Raw genomic sequence first — 16,790 nt, forward strand, 5'->3', positions numbered from 1 at the left:
TGACAAATTCAGAATAATGTCTATTGAATAATCAGGTGAACCCCTGTGGAAGGGGGAAATCACTTCTTATAAGATTTCATGTTCTAACTATCAAATGATCATTTCATTTAAAAATGACCATGCATGCAACTGGCTACTGCTTAATTTGCAAACATCTATGCAAATCTTCGAACTTGGGCAATTTTTCTGGTCACAGTAAAATTTTGCTATTTTTCTCTCTTGCAGATTCCTGCCCTTTCAGAGATATTTTGTTTTGAGGATCTTGCCCCTACCAAAGAACAACAGATTTTGAACATTTCAGCAATAAAAAAATTATGTAAGTACTGAAAATGGCTAATTGAATGTATACAAAGAAACCATATGCAATGTAACTTCTATTATTTCATATTACAAATATTATAACAGGAAAGACTAAACGTATCCAGGAACATATACAGCAGTGACTACACTTAATATACCTGACAGTGGTTAAAATATCAAAATCACAGCTCTTCTCCACTCTGACAATGCTGCTTAAAACAGTTGTGCTCCACTTTCCTAAAATGGATGGACATAGTTATACCGAGTTGTTTCTCATGGAAACCCTTTGGTGTCTTTATAACCCACCTATACTTGAAACAGGATTCACTTTTTATGGAATATTCTAAAAGTACCCATGTAGGCTTTCATATGGCATTACACTGCAAAATAAATCCATAATGTGTGAAAAACATGTTTACATCAATCTGTGGAGGCCAGTTGATATAATTTGTGGACCAGTTCTTAAATTCTATCTTATTAAAGAGAATGAGATGTATTAAAAGATTTGCGGTTTATAAAAAGTAACACCGTTATTATATACCATATTTTTACTTTACAAAAATATTGAAATAATCCATGAGTTATTCACTCTGCACCAGCTTTAAAAAAAATACTATCAAATTTTGACTTGCATCTTTAATGCAACTGAAAGCACCATCAGGGGATACTTTTAACAGAAAGAAGGTACCATTGACTTGATCATACCTAGGGAGGTATAGTATTTAAAACCCAGAAGCTTGCAGCAAAAACACTCATTTTACAAGTGAGTCAACATCATTTTTAGATAGATATGGAACCATGTCTTGAATAGTTTCAAGAGGGTCTTCCACATAGCTTGGTTTAATTGTACTTGACTGTATATACTTACTAACAGGTGGCTGAAAGCCTCTAAAAGACATCACTTTCACCTTGAGTGGGGGAAAAAAAACAGAGCTGTCTGTACATGTGGAGAACTTGATTGTTCCTTCCTGCTTCCTGCTCTTGTAGGCCTCATGCCATTCATTTTCTGTCCCTCAGGCAATAATATCAATCTTGTAGTTATACAGTGTTTGGCACTAGAAGGATACGGCATGTTGCGTCTCTTATCACACCTGCATACATTCACACACAGAGCCATGCATTCTGAGTCCTGAAACAGATTTAAGTTACAATGTGTTCATATCCTGATGCTTTCCTCTCAGAATCTGAACATGGTCCTCAAAAGTTCAGAGTATGAAACCCACACTTTCCTTGTTCTTTCTTTTCCTTGTTCCAGTTTTTGCAAATTGAACACTGAATCATGATTATCATTTAATTTACATCACTAAGGGCTAGAGCTCCTTGTTCCTGCTGAAAGCCAGAGGTGAGCTGCATAGGATTTCTGTCAAAAGTAACTGAAATTTTAATTAAAATGAATCTTGAATTCTATAGAAAACTAGCAGTTCTGTTGGTACTAATGCTTATTACCTGATTAATCAGACTCTAGTTTACTCTCCTTTGATAGGCTTGCAAACATGACAGTGTACTTTTTTGATTGAGAACTATTTTGCAAATCTATTCTAAACTGAATGGTGTATCAGCTGGAGATTTAAGGATTATACTCCTATCATTTTTGCAGAAACCAGAGTTTCTATAACAGCAACATTGCCTGGTACAGCTAAGCTATTTTGACAATTTTTTTGTCATTAAATAAGCAAATATCAATCACTTATTTCTAAAGTAAAATGCACTACAGGTTAAAGTTGAAAGCTCTCATCAGAATCTTCCTGTTGATTGTAAGTATTGTGTAGCAGAGTTTCATAGCAGCAAGGAGTCATGAGCTGGGTCTATTTCCCAGCTGAAGTAACAGGTTTTTTGAGGCTCTCAGGTGATGCTGCTTTATAAGTGAACTGCAGACAGACTGCAGACAGAGGATCAAATGATAATCATGATGATAGCCACACTATGAAAACTACCACTTGCTGCTCTGTTGTAGTATGCAATTTAGTTATTGCCACAGCCCTACTGTCAACCCTTAATTTGGACTGTAACTTTGTAGCTTCTTCAAGTCTTTATTATTTTTTATAAAGTGGTTTCATATTCCAAGCGCTCCTGAATAAGGGCATCGTCTTTATACTGTAGCCGTGGAGGAGCGGGGGAACATTCAAAAGCTAAGATAGCCTTCCTCAGGCTTCTGTCCAACACGTGTCTCTCCCAGGCTGGGTATCTGTTCCTGAACAGATCAATTTTAATGACGGACTCTTCAATCCTTGGCGGCCGGGATGAAGGTGTTGAAGGTGCAGTGGGCCTTACCTGGAAGACAGGCACGCACCCATCCCTCTCTGCCAATTTCTGATCCCGATCACTTGTGACACTCCGATTGTTAGAGATAGACCTTAGAGTGTTTGTTGCCACTTCTGGGGGCATGGTGAAGGCAGCGACAGGGTCCTCACAAGCACAGCTTGGCGACTGCCCAAATCTTGGTCCATTGGGATGAAAGAAGGCATAGTACATCAGCATAAAAACAATGCCAGTTAAAAAGCTGCTGAACACCACACACAGTGCTGGTATGGCGAAAGCATCAGAGATCAGTGGGGCCTTGTACAGATACCAGAGAGCACTCAAGGCAGTGTTTTCCAAAAGGATCACAAAATAGTATATGAAGAGCCTGCAACGTGTCCTTCCTTCCTTGACATTGAACCAGCTAAAGATATAGATAATCCCAACAACCATATCAAACACTATCTCTTCCCATTTAGTGATACAGAACTCTGTTTCACAATGGACGATCCAGAAGGTCATGATACACCAGTGGAGGACTATGAAGATCCCAAAGTACAGCTGGAAAACTGAGGCAAAGAGAGCAAAAGTAATGACCCTAGCTGCAATTGTGAAGAAATGCCAGCAAAACTGGATTATAACAGCCATATAACTGATGGGTTTCTTGTCATCGCGGGAGTCACGAAGGGCTTTCTGGTAGGAAGCCAAAGCCCAAGCCAGGGACACAAGAGATGCTGCAGCTGTAAGACCTAGAAAAAATAGGAGATGCAGTAAAGGGTTAATTAGTGCATTAGAACTTGGTTGGAGCCAGTGAAAATACAGCAGAACCTCCATAATCACATTGTGCTAAACCGCACTCTTCATAATTAACACAAGAAATTCAAACGGTATCCCAATTGCTCAACAGTCAGTTAGGGACAGAGCTCGTATTACTGAGATTTCATGTTTTTACAAAGTGGACTGCATTATAGTTGCTTGTGTACCATCACATGTTACAATGAGTGCAATTAAACTAGAGTTGACAACCTAAACAAAAAATATCCTGTGACACATTATCTTTGCCTTTCCAACATGTCTGGTGACTTGCTAATTCACAAAATTCAGTGATTTGCAATAGAGCTCTTTGTCACCCTTCCCCTCTTCCACGGCCACCTCTGCTTTGTCCACAGCTTATCTAGTTACTCTCTCCTCCCCTCTCTCCTTTGTGCTTCTTCTCCTAGGTCACTGTCCCCATTTCACACTTTCTTCTCACATAGTCAGTGCTCCTTCTACCTGACCCCTTTATCCCTTACTTTTCTTCCTACTCCGATCTCTCTGCTCTTGTAATTCTGTTCTTTGTTCTATGTTGTAGAAGTGCCATCTCAGATCAGTCCTCCACTCTGTATGATGTGAAGTGTGGGGAGCTGAGTGCCAATCACAGAAGCGCTCCTTCAGTTCTGTGATGATCATGGAGTCTAAAGATGGGGAAAGTCCCACTTGGCCGTCAAGTTTCTCCCTTTCTAGTATTTTGTCCTGCCTCGTTGTGTCAGGTGGTGGCTCCTCTGTCCCTTCCTTTATCAAATTGTTTGATGGGTTAATATATCTGACTGAGACTTTCTTGGTAGCCTAAATATCTCTTTTAAAATTTCATCACATCCATCCTAGTCATACTGACTTAATATACTAAATTTTTCCTCTTTCTTCTAGGTGTAAACATCCACCAAGCATTCATAGACTGTTATCGTGCCCTTTAGTCATTGCTTAGTCAAACTATTTTTTTTTTTATCTGTTAGTCTTTTATCACAATTCAGCCAGTCCAACAACCTGACAATTGGTTATTCTTTTCAACTTCTACTGTCATGGATAATGAGACACTTGAACGGCATAATCTTCTTGTGCTCTGAAGATTCATCTTTGCACCCTGTGTCTACTCTCTCTTTCCTGATTTTGAGAAGTACTTCCTCCAGAACAGTCCCAGAATCAATCAGCATTTTCCAGTTTAGAGGTATCAGGATAGCTGACCTAAGCAAGACCCTCTGAACAACATCACTTTTTCCTGCCACCTTGAGTCATTGTAGGTAGAATGAATAAAAGTCTTTCTAGAACAGTGACAGGTCCTCTGAGATACTGTATTAAACTACTCTGAAAAAGTGTGTCTGCTGTAAATAGAGTATAATGCTGTCATTGTGTAGTATAAGGAACATATGGGAGGGAACTTTCAAAAATCAGCCTTTAAACTTGCCTCTCCAAAACTACAATGCAAGTGTTGAGGCATTCACTGGTTTGTGCATACATGCTGCAATAACATGCACATAATGGACTCTGAATTCATGCTAAAACTTATATGGTGTTTAGGAATCAAAGACATTATTATTATGAACAGGAGTCAATACAACATTTGTATAACTCTGCTTAATGGAGGAAAAACCAGAGCTGTTTATAGTGGGTTTTATTTGTTTAGTACATGATGTTATTTGCTTCTAAGGTTCTGCAGCATCACAGTTCTCATGTCTTTCTGCTGTATCTCTTCAAAGAACTTCAAACACGTTTTTCATACTATTGATTCTCTTGCAATCTGAATATACCTCTCAGTTGGTAAAAATTGGAATATAAGTGACTTAATAGATAAATGGAGCTCCTTGACCCACAACTGAGATTGTGCAAGAGGGTTTTGGAAGCCAGGGAATGATCAGATCAGTTTGGAAACAGGAGCTAAGGAGAGGCCAGTGACTAAATATTAGGAGAGGAACCATGGTACTAGCTGCATAAAATTCAATCTTGACCTACGTGCTCTCACGCAAGTAACAGAATACACTTCCTAGTAAACAGATGGTGGAAAGATTAACCTTATACTGTCAATACCTTATAACCTAACTTATACTCTAATTTTCCACCTGGTTTCGGTTGTTTCATTAACACTTAGCTTGTAACCAGTTGGAGTTATTATTAGGGTGGGGAGATATTTGTTATAATACATTGTGACATGTTTCTATTAGGGCTGTCAATTACAAATAATTAATTGCAAGATTAAAGAAACTAATCATGATTAATTGCAGTTTTAATCACACTGTTAATATTAGAATACCATTTATTTAAATATTTTTGGGCATTTTCTATATTTTCAAATATAGGGTCACAGCTGGGGGCTCTGGGTTTCAGCCTTGCTCAGGGCTTCAGCTGCTCTCAGGGCAAAGGGCTCCAGCCACCCTGCTGCCCAGGGAGCAGTGGCCTGGGGCTGCTTCAGCCCCTCTACTGCCAATGCCTCATGCCCCATCCACAGGTATGCAATTAACATGTTAATTTTGCATTCAGTTAATCGCAGGCATTAACTGTGATTAATTGACAGCCCTAGTTTCCATAATTCTTACTTTTGATCAGCTTGAAGTACTCAAAACTGTACAGGCCCCAACTTTTACACAAACTGCCCTGCAAAACTCTTGTCTGAATGTCTAATTTGGACATTCAGAATTTCACCTGGGAGAATCAGGGCAGCAGCCATCTTGGACAATTTTAGTTTGTGGCGAGAGGTCATGACCACATCATGTGCCCAGACTTGCACCAAATGGGTTGGGACAGAGGCAGCCAAGGATGATGTATGCATGCTCAAATGACCTCTAGCAAAGAACAGCTCAGTAGCGAGCTCTGTGCCCCAAAGATTCTACACCACAAGGTCCAGTCATAGTGGAGCACTAATCTGAAGTTCAAAGATGATGGTGGGTGCACAAGGAGTGACAGCGTCTGCTGGGTCTTTCTTACAGAGAGAACGGGCAGCAGCACTTTCCTATCACTTTGGAACTTCTCTCAGTCAGCGTGGCTGGGGGTTTGAATGACGGCATGCTCGAATTATAGGACAGAAGACACAGGACCATTCTGCCACTGTACAGCAGAACCAGCTTTGCCTACGGTGCAAGGGGTCAGGATAGTCATGAAGCAGAAAACCGCCATTGTGGGCACTCTTTATGCTGCAGTGAAAACAGTGGGCTTCTAATCTGACCCTACCAGTGATCCTCAGTGGGAGAGATGGGAGCCAGTAGAAGAGCAATGTGACTTTAAACCAAAATTTGCATAGACAAAATGAGGAAAGGGAGTCTGAGGATGTAGACACAATGTGTGTTTTTAAGGTGTGACAGCAGATAAGCCAGCGTGTTTCTTTCAAAGCCCCTACAGTGGGTCCAAGTCTCATCACTGGTACTGTCTAACAAGGGGACTAAAATAAAAAGTCCAAACCATGCTAGAAAACAAATCAACTACAGGTTAAATATAGTAAATCACTAGCACTATACTAATAACAGCAGCCATTAATAAAGTGATGGGAAACTATGGAAGAAAGAACTCCGAAAAGTAACTCTAAACCCATGGAAGAGCCCAGTAGACCAACAGTCTTCTTTCACGGACCTCTCTGGTGTTGTCCTCATGAAGAGAGAGACCACTGACCAGCTCTCTGGCTTTGATGGATGGGTTGCTCTCGCTGCAAATGTTTTTTGGGGTTGCTGTTCCTCTTAAAATCTTCATAGTCTTTGGCATGTGTAACAATACATGGCCTCCATTCACAATGCAGTAAGAAGTATATTCCAGCCATGACAGAAGAAATACCAGATCCAATGGATATGGTTTAATTAGGCCGCAACTTTATTCACATAAAATATCTGGAAGTACCTGGCAATACAGTGCAGGTCAGAGCCCTTTCCTTAATTATTTCCACAAAATCCACAACCTGGTCCCAGCTGTCCCTTACCTGGGACCCCATCGCCCTCCCTTGTATAAGGTTTATGGGGGCTTTATAAAAGGAGGGGCGACTCCCTGCTGTTCCAGTTGTGGGAGCTCCAAACCTTCCTTCCTCGGCTCCCTTATGGGATGCTTTCTTTTAAATCCTCTTCCAATCCATTTTATCCAATAACCATATCCTTTCCACAATGAGTACCTGCACTGGACATGTGCCACAAGGAGGTGCCAGCAATTTAGTTTGGCTGGCTCACTCACCAGGTTCCCGGATATTTACTGATTCCTTACTTAATATTGGACACAAATATATCTGCTCCCTCATTGGATGGGTGTACCCCATCCTCCCTGAATAACCTGGGTGTCCAGTAAGATATGTCCAGATGAGGAATTGCTTAACCCTCCTTGGTTACATATGAATCTAGCTACCTCCCTCTTCATGTGGCCCCCTACCCTATCAACCTGAGGAGGTTCCATGGCTCCCCACCATACCTTTCATTGCAACACTTCAAACCAAATAATGAACCCCCAAGAAAAATCACGGCTCTCCCCAAATCTTCCTTAGCTCTGATCATCAATTCAGTCCCCTTACACATTCCTAAATTGTTTTCACTGAGGTGAAAAAATAAATCCCATCCAATGTTTGCTAAAGATGGTACAAGGACCCTCAGCTGTTCCCAGAGCATGCTGCTCCTTGATCCATTCCTTTGCTCCCTCCATCCATCCCAACTCAGAGCTGTCTCAACACTGAGCCCCAGCAGTGAAACTATGGGCCAAATGCACGCTATTATGCCCACACATCTGGGTACAAATTCCTGTGCCTGTTCACATGAGCCTGAAGGCAGGAATAAACACTATGAGTTTTGCACATAAAAATCTCAGAATTCTCCTCCTTATCAGAAGGTTCTAACCATGTATGTATTTAGATGTCACCTACTGATATGCCTGATTTGTTGGGCTCCCATTTGTAGCCTTTTATTTTATTTAAAGTGAATTTAGTAATGTGGTATTGTACCTTCCTGGGTTCGGCTCTAGTGGCTACAGTGAAAGTCACCTCCAGTAGTTGCTTCAGATTTACAGTCTCTGGGAACACAAAGACCAATGATAGTGACCACACATACAGTCACAAGAACACGGTCTAGTCTGTTTTACAAGTTTTATTAAAGTTACCAGCAAAGTTATGAATACCCGACCATATCAAAATTCTATACAGACCTATGCACAGTTTATTGGTGGAGTTATACTCACATCCTTCTAGGTCAGCTGTTCTCTAGCTGTGGGTCAGGATCCCAAAGTGGGTCACAGCCCCCTTTGAATGGGGTCGCCAGGGCTAGCTTAGATTTGCTGAAGCCCGAGCCCCAGGGCCAAAGCCAAAGCCCGAGGGCTTCAGCCCTGGGCAGCAGGACTCAGGTTTCAGGTCCCCTGCCTGGGGCTGAAGCCCTTGAGCTTCAGCTTTGTCTGCCCCCACCCAGAGCGGTGGGGCTCAGGCTTTGGCCCTCCCACCTAGGGCAGTCCTTTAATTATATCAGCCAGACTTCTAGTTTGGACTAATTCAGTCTTTCTGTCTCCCTTTCATACCCTTTCCCATCGACATTTGTTGTTATAGGTTATTATGACATCTTATGAATTTACACTCCTCTTACAGTAGAGTGCATAATTAGGCCAGGTGAGGGTGAGTGGACCCCTTAGTGGACTAGGGGATTGCAGTGGTGGGAAAGGAAACATATGCGGGGGCGGGGAAGGGAAGCCTAGAACAGCAGCAGCAGTTGAGGAGGAAGGGAGAGTGGCTCCCTGCAGGGGCAGTGGGGGCTGACTATCTCCCCATACCAGATGACACAGCCTGCTCTGGCTGAATCCAAACACCACCTGGAATGGCAGACTTCATCACAGCCACCTGCCTCTCCACCCTTGTGTCCTTTCTCTACCCCATCCCTTCTCTGTCCTACCCTTCTGCTTTTTCCTTCTGTCTAATGAGAGTCTGGTTTAGCCGGCCAAGACTATATTTTGTAACACTCCTCTAAGCCTGTGACCCCAAAAAAGCTAAAAGCAATGTCCTAAACAGCCTGATGCTGGTACGAATTTACCATATCTGATATGCCTGATAGGATGGCGTGCCTTGCCTGTGTTCTTGCAGCAGTGAGGTTGCAAGTGAATGTCAACAGTAGTGATAGATGCATTTGCTTTTCTTTTCTCTCCCCTTTTGTGTGTATTTGTCTTGTTTTGTCTCCTGGGAAAGGGGATCGGACTTTAACAACAACAGTGACAGCGACAGCTCCAGTCCATCTCAACTAACTTCTTCCCCACAAAGGACGGTTATTACTCTCTTTGTTACCATCTAAAAGACTCTCAAACAAGGGGTTTTTTCCTTCTAAAAACACTCTTCAGCTAAAGGGAAAAGGAAAAAAGGTTTGTTGTTAAAATGAAAGCCTTACTTAATACTTTGCAGTTCAAATGCTTTAGCTCTTTTCCCTTCTCTTCTGCTTTGCTAATAAAAGGTTACAGGATTTTAGTGGTGTGTTTGCCATGGTTACTAAGTAGGCTGAGCAGCCGCGTAGCCAGGTGGAGGGAACAGGGGGAGCGATCCAAAAAAAAAGGCACCACCCGCGGCAGCGTTTTTACTCACCCAGTGGCGCGCTGGCGGCAGGCCCTCACTCGCGCCAGGTGTCCTCGGCACTGAAGGTCCCGCCGCCAAGGTGCCGCTGAAGACCCGGGGCGAGTGAAGGTCCCGCCGCCAAGGTGCCGCCGAAGACCCGGGGCGAGTGAAGGTCCCGCCACCAAGGTGCTGCCGAAGACCCGGGGCGAGTGAAGGTCCCGTCGCCGAAGACCCGGAACGCCGCCGGGTGAGTTAAAGCGCCGCAGCAGGGGAAAATTTAAAAGGGGCCAACACACTGACAAGGCGCCACTTGTGCTCAGTTTGGGAGCAGCCACTGCCCCCCTAGCTATGCCACTGAGGCTGAGGTCTCTGGATGCCAAACCCCGAACTTTGTTTAATGATGGGCAGTGACTGGGTTATGTTTACACCTTTGGCCCATATATTCCATCTACCTTAATACAACAGTACCCACCGGTTTCAGGCAGGGTTGTACTTGGCATAGCTAAGCCATGCCTCCCCTGCTGCTACCCGTGCTGGTGCAGCTACACTGCTATTTATACCTGTGCTAGCTTAATGTGCACAAGTGGGGGACTCACACCCCTAGCTTGTAGTGTAGGTGTAGCCTAAGATGACAATGTTTCCCTTGACATCCATATTACGTTCCTTTAACTCAGGGGCGGGCAAACGTTTTGGCCTGCGGGCCACACTGGGTTTCCAAAATTGTATGGTGGGCCGGTTAGGGGAGTCTGTGTCTCCCCAAACAGCCAGGCATGGCCTGGCCCCCGCCCCCCCCCCAACTTCTCGCTCCCTGACGGCTCCCCCAGGACTCCTGCCCCATCCAACCCCCCCGTCCCCTGACGGCCCCCCTGGGACTCCTACCCCATCCACCACCCCCTGCTCCCTGTCCCCTGACCACCCCCGGACTCTCCACCCCTGACTGCCCCCTGCCCCCCCATCCAATCCCCCCTCTCATTCCTGACTTGCCCCCTGGGACCCCGCCCCATCCAACCCCCTGTTCCCCGCCTTCTGACCGCCCTGACCCCTATCCACACCCCTGGCCCCTGACCTCTATCCAACTCCCCCTGCTCCCTGCCCCTTGCCCCCTTACCGCGCTGCCTGGAGCACCGGTGGCTGGTGGTGCTACAGCTGTGCCACCCAGGGCACCAGGTCAGGCCGCGGCTCTGCAACTGGGCTGCCCGGCCGCCCAGAGGGTTGTGCTGGTGGTGTGGTGCGCTGAGGCTGTGGGGGAGGGGGAACAGCATGGGAGGGGCCAGGGACTAGCCTCCTGGGCCAGGAGCTCAGGGGCCGGGCAGGAGGGTCCCACGGGCTGGATGTGGCCCGTGGGCCATAGTTTGCCCACATCTGCTTTAACTCCTCCTTGGTTGGCAACATTATAATCCTCACAGAATGTGTCCGACTTCCATAAACATGCTGCTTGAATATAGTGTGATCTTAATTCTAGCACCTTTCATTCAAGGATCTGAAAGTGGTCTGCAATCATTGAGTTAGTTAGTCTCAAAGCAGCCCACTGAGGTAGGTGAGTATTAGACCAATTGTACTGATGGGTAAATTGAGGCAACGATTGGTTAACTGATGTGCCTGAAGTCACAGAGCAAGTCTATATCCAACTCAGGTGTAGAAACCAGGCTTTCTAAATTAGAGGCCATTGTTCTAATCACTGCGTACACTTTTCCATTTGGGTATTAGAGTTCAGTATGATTTTGCCGTCTTGAATAATTGGGATTTCAAAGCAGAATCTTTGATAAAACTGTCTAGCAATTTTAGTGCAAAGCAGATTGATCTGCATCAGTTTTCTCTCCACTAGCATAATCAAGCACTACAGTCAGTGAGTTCAGACTGGAATACAGTTTGTGTCTGCTCTGGAGTAGTAGAGCCTCTCTGTGCATTTGGATCGTTGCAGGGCTACGTGCTGGCAGATCAGCTTATTAAAAAGACAAATGGCCCTTATATTTGGGAGCTACTGCCACCTGAGTCCAGCTCACTTTACAGAAAGTGGTGAAGCTGTGAAAATAGGTCAGAGTAACTAGGACAAAATGTTCATGAATTAGCTGTCCAGCAGTGCTGTGGTATGATAAAGTCTGTTTTGCCACAAGCACAAAGTTACCTGGGTATTGCAATTAGAGTTCAGAGTATTCCTGACTAGTTGTTCCAGGGAACTATATCACATACAACTTTCTCTTCTTTCTGTGGGCCTCCACACCCTGTGCTAGATCAGAAAGAATGGTGGTAGTTCCTTATGTGTGTGACACAGTGTGATGGGGCGCTTGCCCCATTCTGGGTTCTCAGAGGTTAATAGAACCCAAGGAAGGCTGCGCAGGAGGCAGCCAATCACAGAAGGGCTTATAGGAGCAACCAGTCAGGGTTGGGCAGGCCCATATAAGAGCTTCAGTACAGAACAGCTTCAGTTATTCCCTGGAGCTTGAGAAGGGAGGTGGACTGGCTGCCTTGCAGGCTGAAGGCAGCAAGCACCCTGGATAGAGCACTACTGCCTGCAGAGACCGGGGGAGCTAAAGCCAGCTCCTGGCAGGCTGCAGGGATCTGCAGAGTGAGGCCCTGAGGCCAGGGCAAAGAGAGTGCTGGGGCCCCAGAGAAGTGGCCCAGGGAAATCTACTGAGGAGTCGGAGGGGACACAGCAAATGGTGGTCAACTTTAGGGTCCTTGGGCTGGGACCTGGAGTAGTAGGAGGGCCTGGGTCCCCTCTGCCCCCACTTGCCACTGAGGAAGTATCTGGACTGAGGGACTGAGACACAGTTCCCTGGAAGGGAGGTGCACAGAGTGAGGCACAGCTGGAGGGCTGTGTCATGAAGAGGACGTCACCGTCCTGGGCGTGATGTGAGTCCCTGGAGAAGAAGTGATGGTGGCAAGACATCACTAGAAGGGAGCGCACTGGTGAGAAGAGCTAATTCCTCTGACAGCCAGCAGGAGGCGCTGGAGTGGTGAGGTCGAACCCCGTCACACACAGGTTGTGCGTGTCTGTACAGCCGAGATAGATTTTGATTACTATTTTTGGAATATGTCAAGGCCTATTAGACAATTGAATGGTCATTGTTAGTGCTGCTAGCACCTTGAAAATGAGCCTCAGAGATGTTTTCAGAGTCACACCTCACCAGTTTTCCTAACTTTAGTTGCAGTTTACAAGACTATCTTGACAAGGCTGGATTTGTTCAAGATTATACCCCCATCCAAACAAGTGTCCAATGGTTTCCACTTTTAGTTGGTGGCCATGATTGTTAACTGAGTTTATTCACCTGTCCCCAGGTAGTAGGCAGCTCTGTGTGCCTTGTGATCTAATTTCAATCCAATATTAGGTTTTGTCATCCAGAAGTAATGAAAATTTAAAAAGAGAAGACAAGAGACCTAATTCCTCAATTACTTACATCAGTCTTACACCAGTGCAATTCTATTTATTTCAATTACAGGCCCAGACTTTTAGCAGGAGATTTTTAAGAATCCCTAAGTATTTAGAAGTACAAGTCCAATGGAAAAAAAATCAATGGAATTTTTTCCCCTCCATCACCTGGGGTGCTTTTGAAAATCTCCTGCTTTATAAATTTTGCAAAATTACATAACTCAACATCATGTACTGAATCGATGCATTTTGGCTGATGTCACTTTACAATGCAGTCACCCATGTTTGTAGCTGTAATAGCGACACTGTTTAAATAGCAGTTTAAAAGTAGCATTTCCTGACACATGTTTTCCAAGCCAGTCAAAATGATTGGATCCTATTGTGGGCCAAACATTTATTACATATTTACAAAATAAAAAAAAAAAATAAAAAAAAAATTGCATTAGAACAGAAATCACCATGACCACTAAATTGCTACTTTATCAACATTTTAAATAAATCAAATACCACAGATTTCCCTTACCCCACAAAAATAAATGTATGGTAGGTGTCATCCTGAACTGAATTTTAACTTCAGAGTAATAAGGACCTCAGAATAGCAGTATATAATGTAAGTGCTTAAACTGCCAAAATATATGCAGGAGCATCATACAAATGTTTCTCTGCAGAGTGTATAAACTGCAGCAAGAGGAGACTATTTCAGGCTTGGCAGTTCACCTGTTGGTGGCCTGTTAGTAAGCTTGACTGGCAGTTACACTGTGAGAGATTTTTTAAACCCCTGGGGAATCAAGGCTGGCAGTCACTTTTGAGTGACAACTGAAGATAATTTAATTTCAGACTGTCACCCGACCCTGTGTTTCAGACTTAGAACCACCATCCAGTGTGTGGCTTTGTCATAAATATAAAGGGAAGGGTAAACACCTTTAAAATCTCTCCTGGCCAGAGGAGAAACCCTTTCACCTGTAAAGGGTTAAGAAGCTAGGATAACCTCGCTGGCACCTGACCAAACTGACCAATGAGGAGACAAGATACTTTCAAAGCTGGAGGGGGGAGAAACAAAGGTTCTCTCTGTCCGTGTGAGGCTTTTGCCAGGAACAGAATCATAGAATCATAGAATATCAGGGTTGGAAGGGACCTCAGGAGGTCATCTAGTCCAACCCCCTGCTCAAAGCAGGACCAATCCCCAATTAAATCATCCCAGCCAGGGCTTTGTCAAGCCTGACCTTAAAAACTTCTAAGGAAGGAGATTCTACCACCTCCCTAGGTAACGCATTCCAGTGTTTCACCACCCTCCTAGTGAAAAAGTTTTTCTTATATCCAACCTAAACCTCCCCCACTGCAACTTGAGACCATTACTCCTTGTCCTGTCCTCTTCTACCACTGAGAATAGTCTAGAACCATCCTCTCTTGAACCACCTCTCAGATAGTTGAAAGCAGCTATCAAATCCCCCCTCATTCTTCTCTTCTGCAGACTAAACAATCCCAGTTCCCTCAGCCTCTCCTCATAAGTCATGTGTTCCAGACCCCTAATCATTATTGTTGCCCTTCGCTGGACTCTCTCCAATTTATCCATATCCTTCTTGTAGTGTGGGGCCCAAAACTGGACACAATACTCCAGATGAGGCCTCACCAATGTCGAATAGAGGGGGATGATCACGTCCCTCGATCTGCTCACTATGCCCCTACTTATACATCCCAAAATGCCATTGGCCTTCTTGGCAACAAGGGCACACTGCTGACTCATATCCAGCTTCTTGTCCACTGTCACCCCTAGGTCCTTTTCCGCAGAACTGCTGCCTAGCCATTCGGTCCCTAGTCTGTAGCTGTGCATTGGGTTCTTCTGTCCTAAATGCAGGACCCTGCACTTATCCTTATTGAACCTCATCAGATTTCTTTTGGCCCAATCCTCCAATTTGTCTAGGTCCCTCTGTATCCTATCCCTGCCCTCCAGCGTATCTACCACTCCTCCCAGTTTAGTATCATCCGTAAATTTGCTGAGAGTGCAATCCACACCATCCTCCAGATCATTTATGAAGATATTGAACAAAACCGGCTCCAGGACCAACCCCTGGGGCACTCCACTTGACACCGGCTGCCAACTAGACATGGAGCCATTGATCACTACCCACTGAGCCCGACAATCTAGCCAGCTTTCTACCCACCTTATAGTGCATTCATCTAGCCCATACTTCTTTAACTTGCTGACAAGAATACTGTGGGAGACCATGTCAAAAGCTTTGCTAAAGTCAAGAAACAATACATCCACTGCTTTCCCTTCATCCACAGAACCAGTAATCTCATCATAGAAGGCGATTAGATTAGTCAGGCATGATCTTCCCTTGGTGACTCCATGCTGACTGTTCCTGATCACTTTCCTCTCATGTAAGTGCTTCAGGATTGATTCTTTGAGGACCTGCTCCATGATTTTTCCAGGGACTGAGGTGAGGCTGACTGGCCTGTAGTTCCCAGGATCCTCCTTCTTCCCTTTTTTAAAGATTGGCACTACATTAGCCTTTTTCCAGTCATCTTTTTCCAGTCACTCTAGTTCGCCACGAGTTTTCAAAAGGAATGGAGAAAGAAAAGGAATGGAGTCTTAGAACTTAGTAAGTAATCTAGCTAGATATGCGTTAGATTCTGCTTTGTTTAAATGGCTGACAAAATAAGCTGTGCTGAATGGAATGTATATTCCTGTTTTTGTGTCTTTTTGTAACTTAAGGTTTTGCCTAGGGGGATTCTCTATGTTTTGAATCTGATTACCCTGTAAGGTATTTACCATCCTGATTTTACAGAGGTGATTCTTTTATTTTTTCTTCAATTAAAATTCTTCTTTTAAGAACCTGATTGCTTCTTCATTGTTCTTAAGATCCAAGGGTTTGGGTCTGTGCTCACCTATGCAAATTGGTGAGGATTTTTATCAAGCCTTCCCCAGGAAAGGGGGTGTAGGGTTTGGGAGGATTTTGGGGGGAAAGACATTTCCAAGAGGGCTCTTTCCCTGTTATATATCTGTTAGACGCTTGGTGGTGGCAGCAATAAAGTCCAAGGGGAAAAGGAAAATAGTTTGTGCCTTGGGGAAGTTTTAACCTAAGCTGGTAAGAATAAGCTTGGGGGTTTTTCATGCAGGTCCCCACATCTGTATCCTAGAGTTCAGAGTGGGGAATGAACCTTGACAGGCTTGAAGTAATCAATTTATGTAATAAATGGCTTAAAGAACCATGCCTGCAAACAGAGCTGGGAAAAAAATGTGATTCCCAAACTTTAGGCTGCTAAGCACATGGTACTTACACCTTCTATACAAAAAAGCAAACTGCTGTCTCCATCAGCTGCAGCAAACATTTATTTATTGGAATTATATTTGATGTTTCTCTGGAAGAAACTTATTAAAGCACCATGCATACCTATCTAGTGGTAAACAATAATAACTATATTTCATAGAAAACATAGGCTCTGATCCTGGACTACAGCCAGAGAAGAGAAAGGGGACATGTGTCATTCTGGTCTCCTGCAATAAATCAGAGCAGTTTGATGGGTGTTCTAGGTCAGTGGTTCTCAAAGCCGGTCCGCCGCTTGTTCAGGGAAAGCCCCTGCCAGGCC

General features: G+C 44.3%; 1 protein-coding gene across 1 annotated transcript in view; it reads right to left on the reverse strand.

Annotated features, from left to right (window-relative positions):
* Positions 1 to 2,340: 2,340 nt before the first annotated feature.
* The window catches only part of XKR4 (XK related 4), a 284,882-nt gene continuing 270,432 nt past the window's right edge, over positions 2,341 to 16,790 (reverse strand). The window contains exon 3 of the mRNA XM_077809000.1: positions 2,341 to 3,287. Within this exon, the coding sequence (XP_077665126.1) occupies positions 2,341 to 3,287 (947 nt within the window). The remainder of the gene's footprint in view (positions 3,288 to 16,790) is intronic.

Source organism: Eretmochelys imbricata, chromosome 2, assembly GCF_965152235.1.
Source record: "Eretmochelys imbricata isolate rEreImb1 chromosome 2, rEreImb1.hap1, whole genome shotgun sequence".
Lineage (NCBI taxonomy): Eukaryota > Metazoa > Chordata > Testudines > Cheloniidae > Eretmochelys > Eretmochelys imbricata.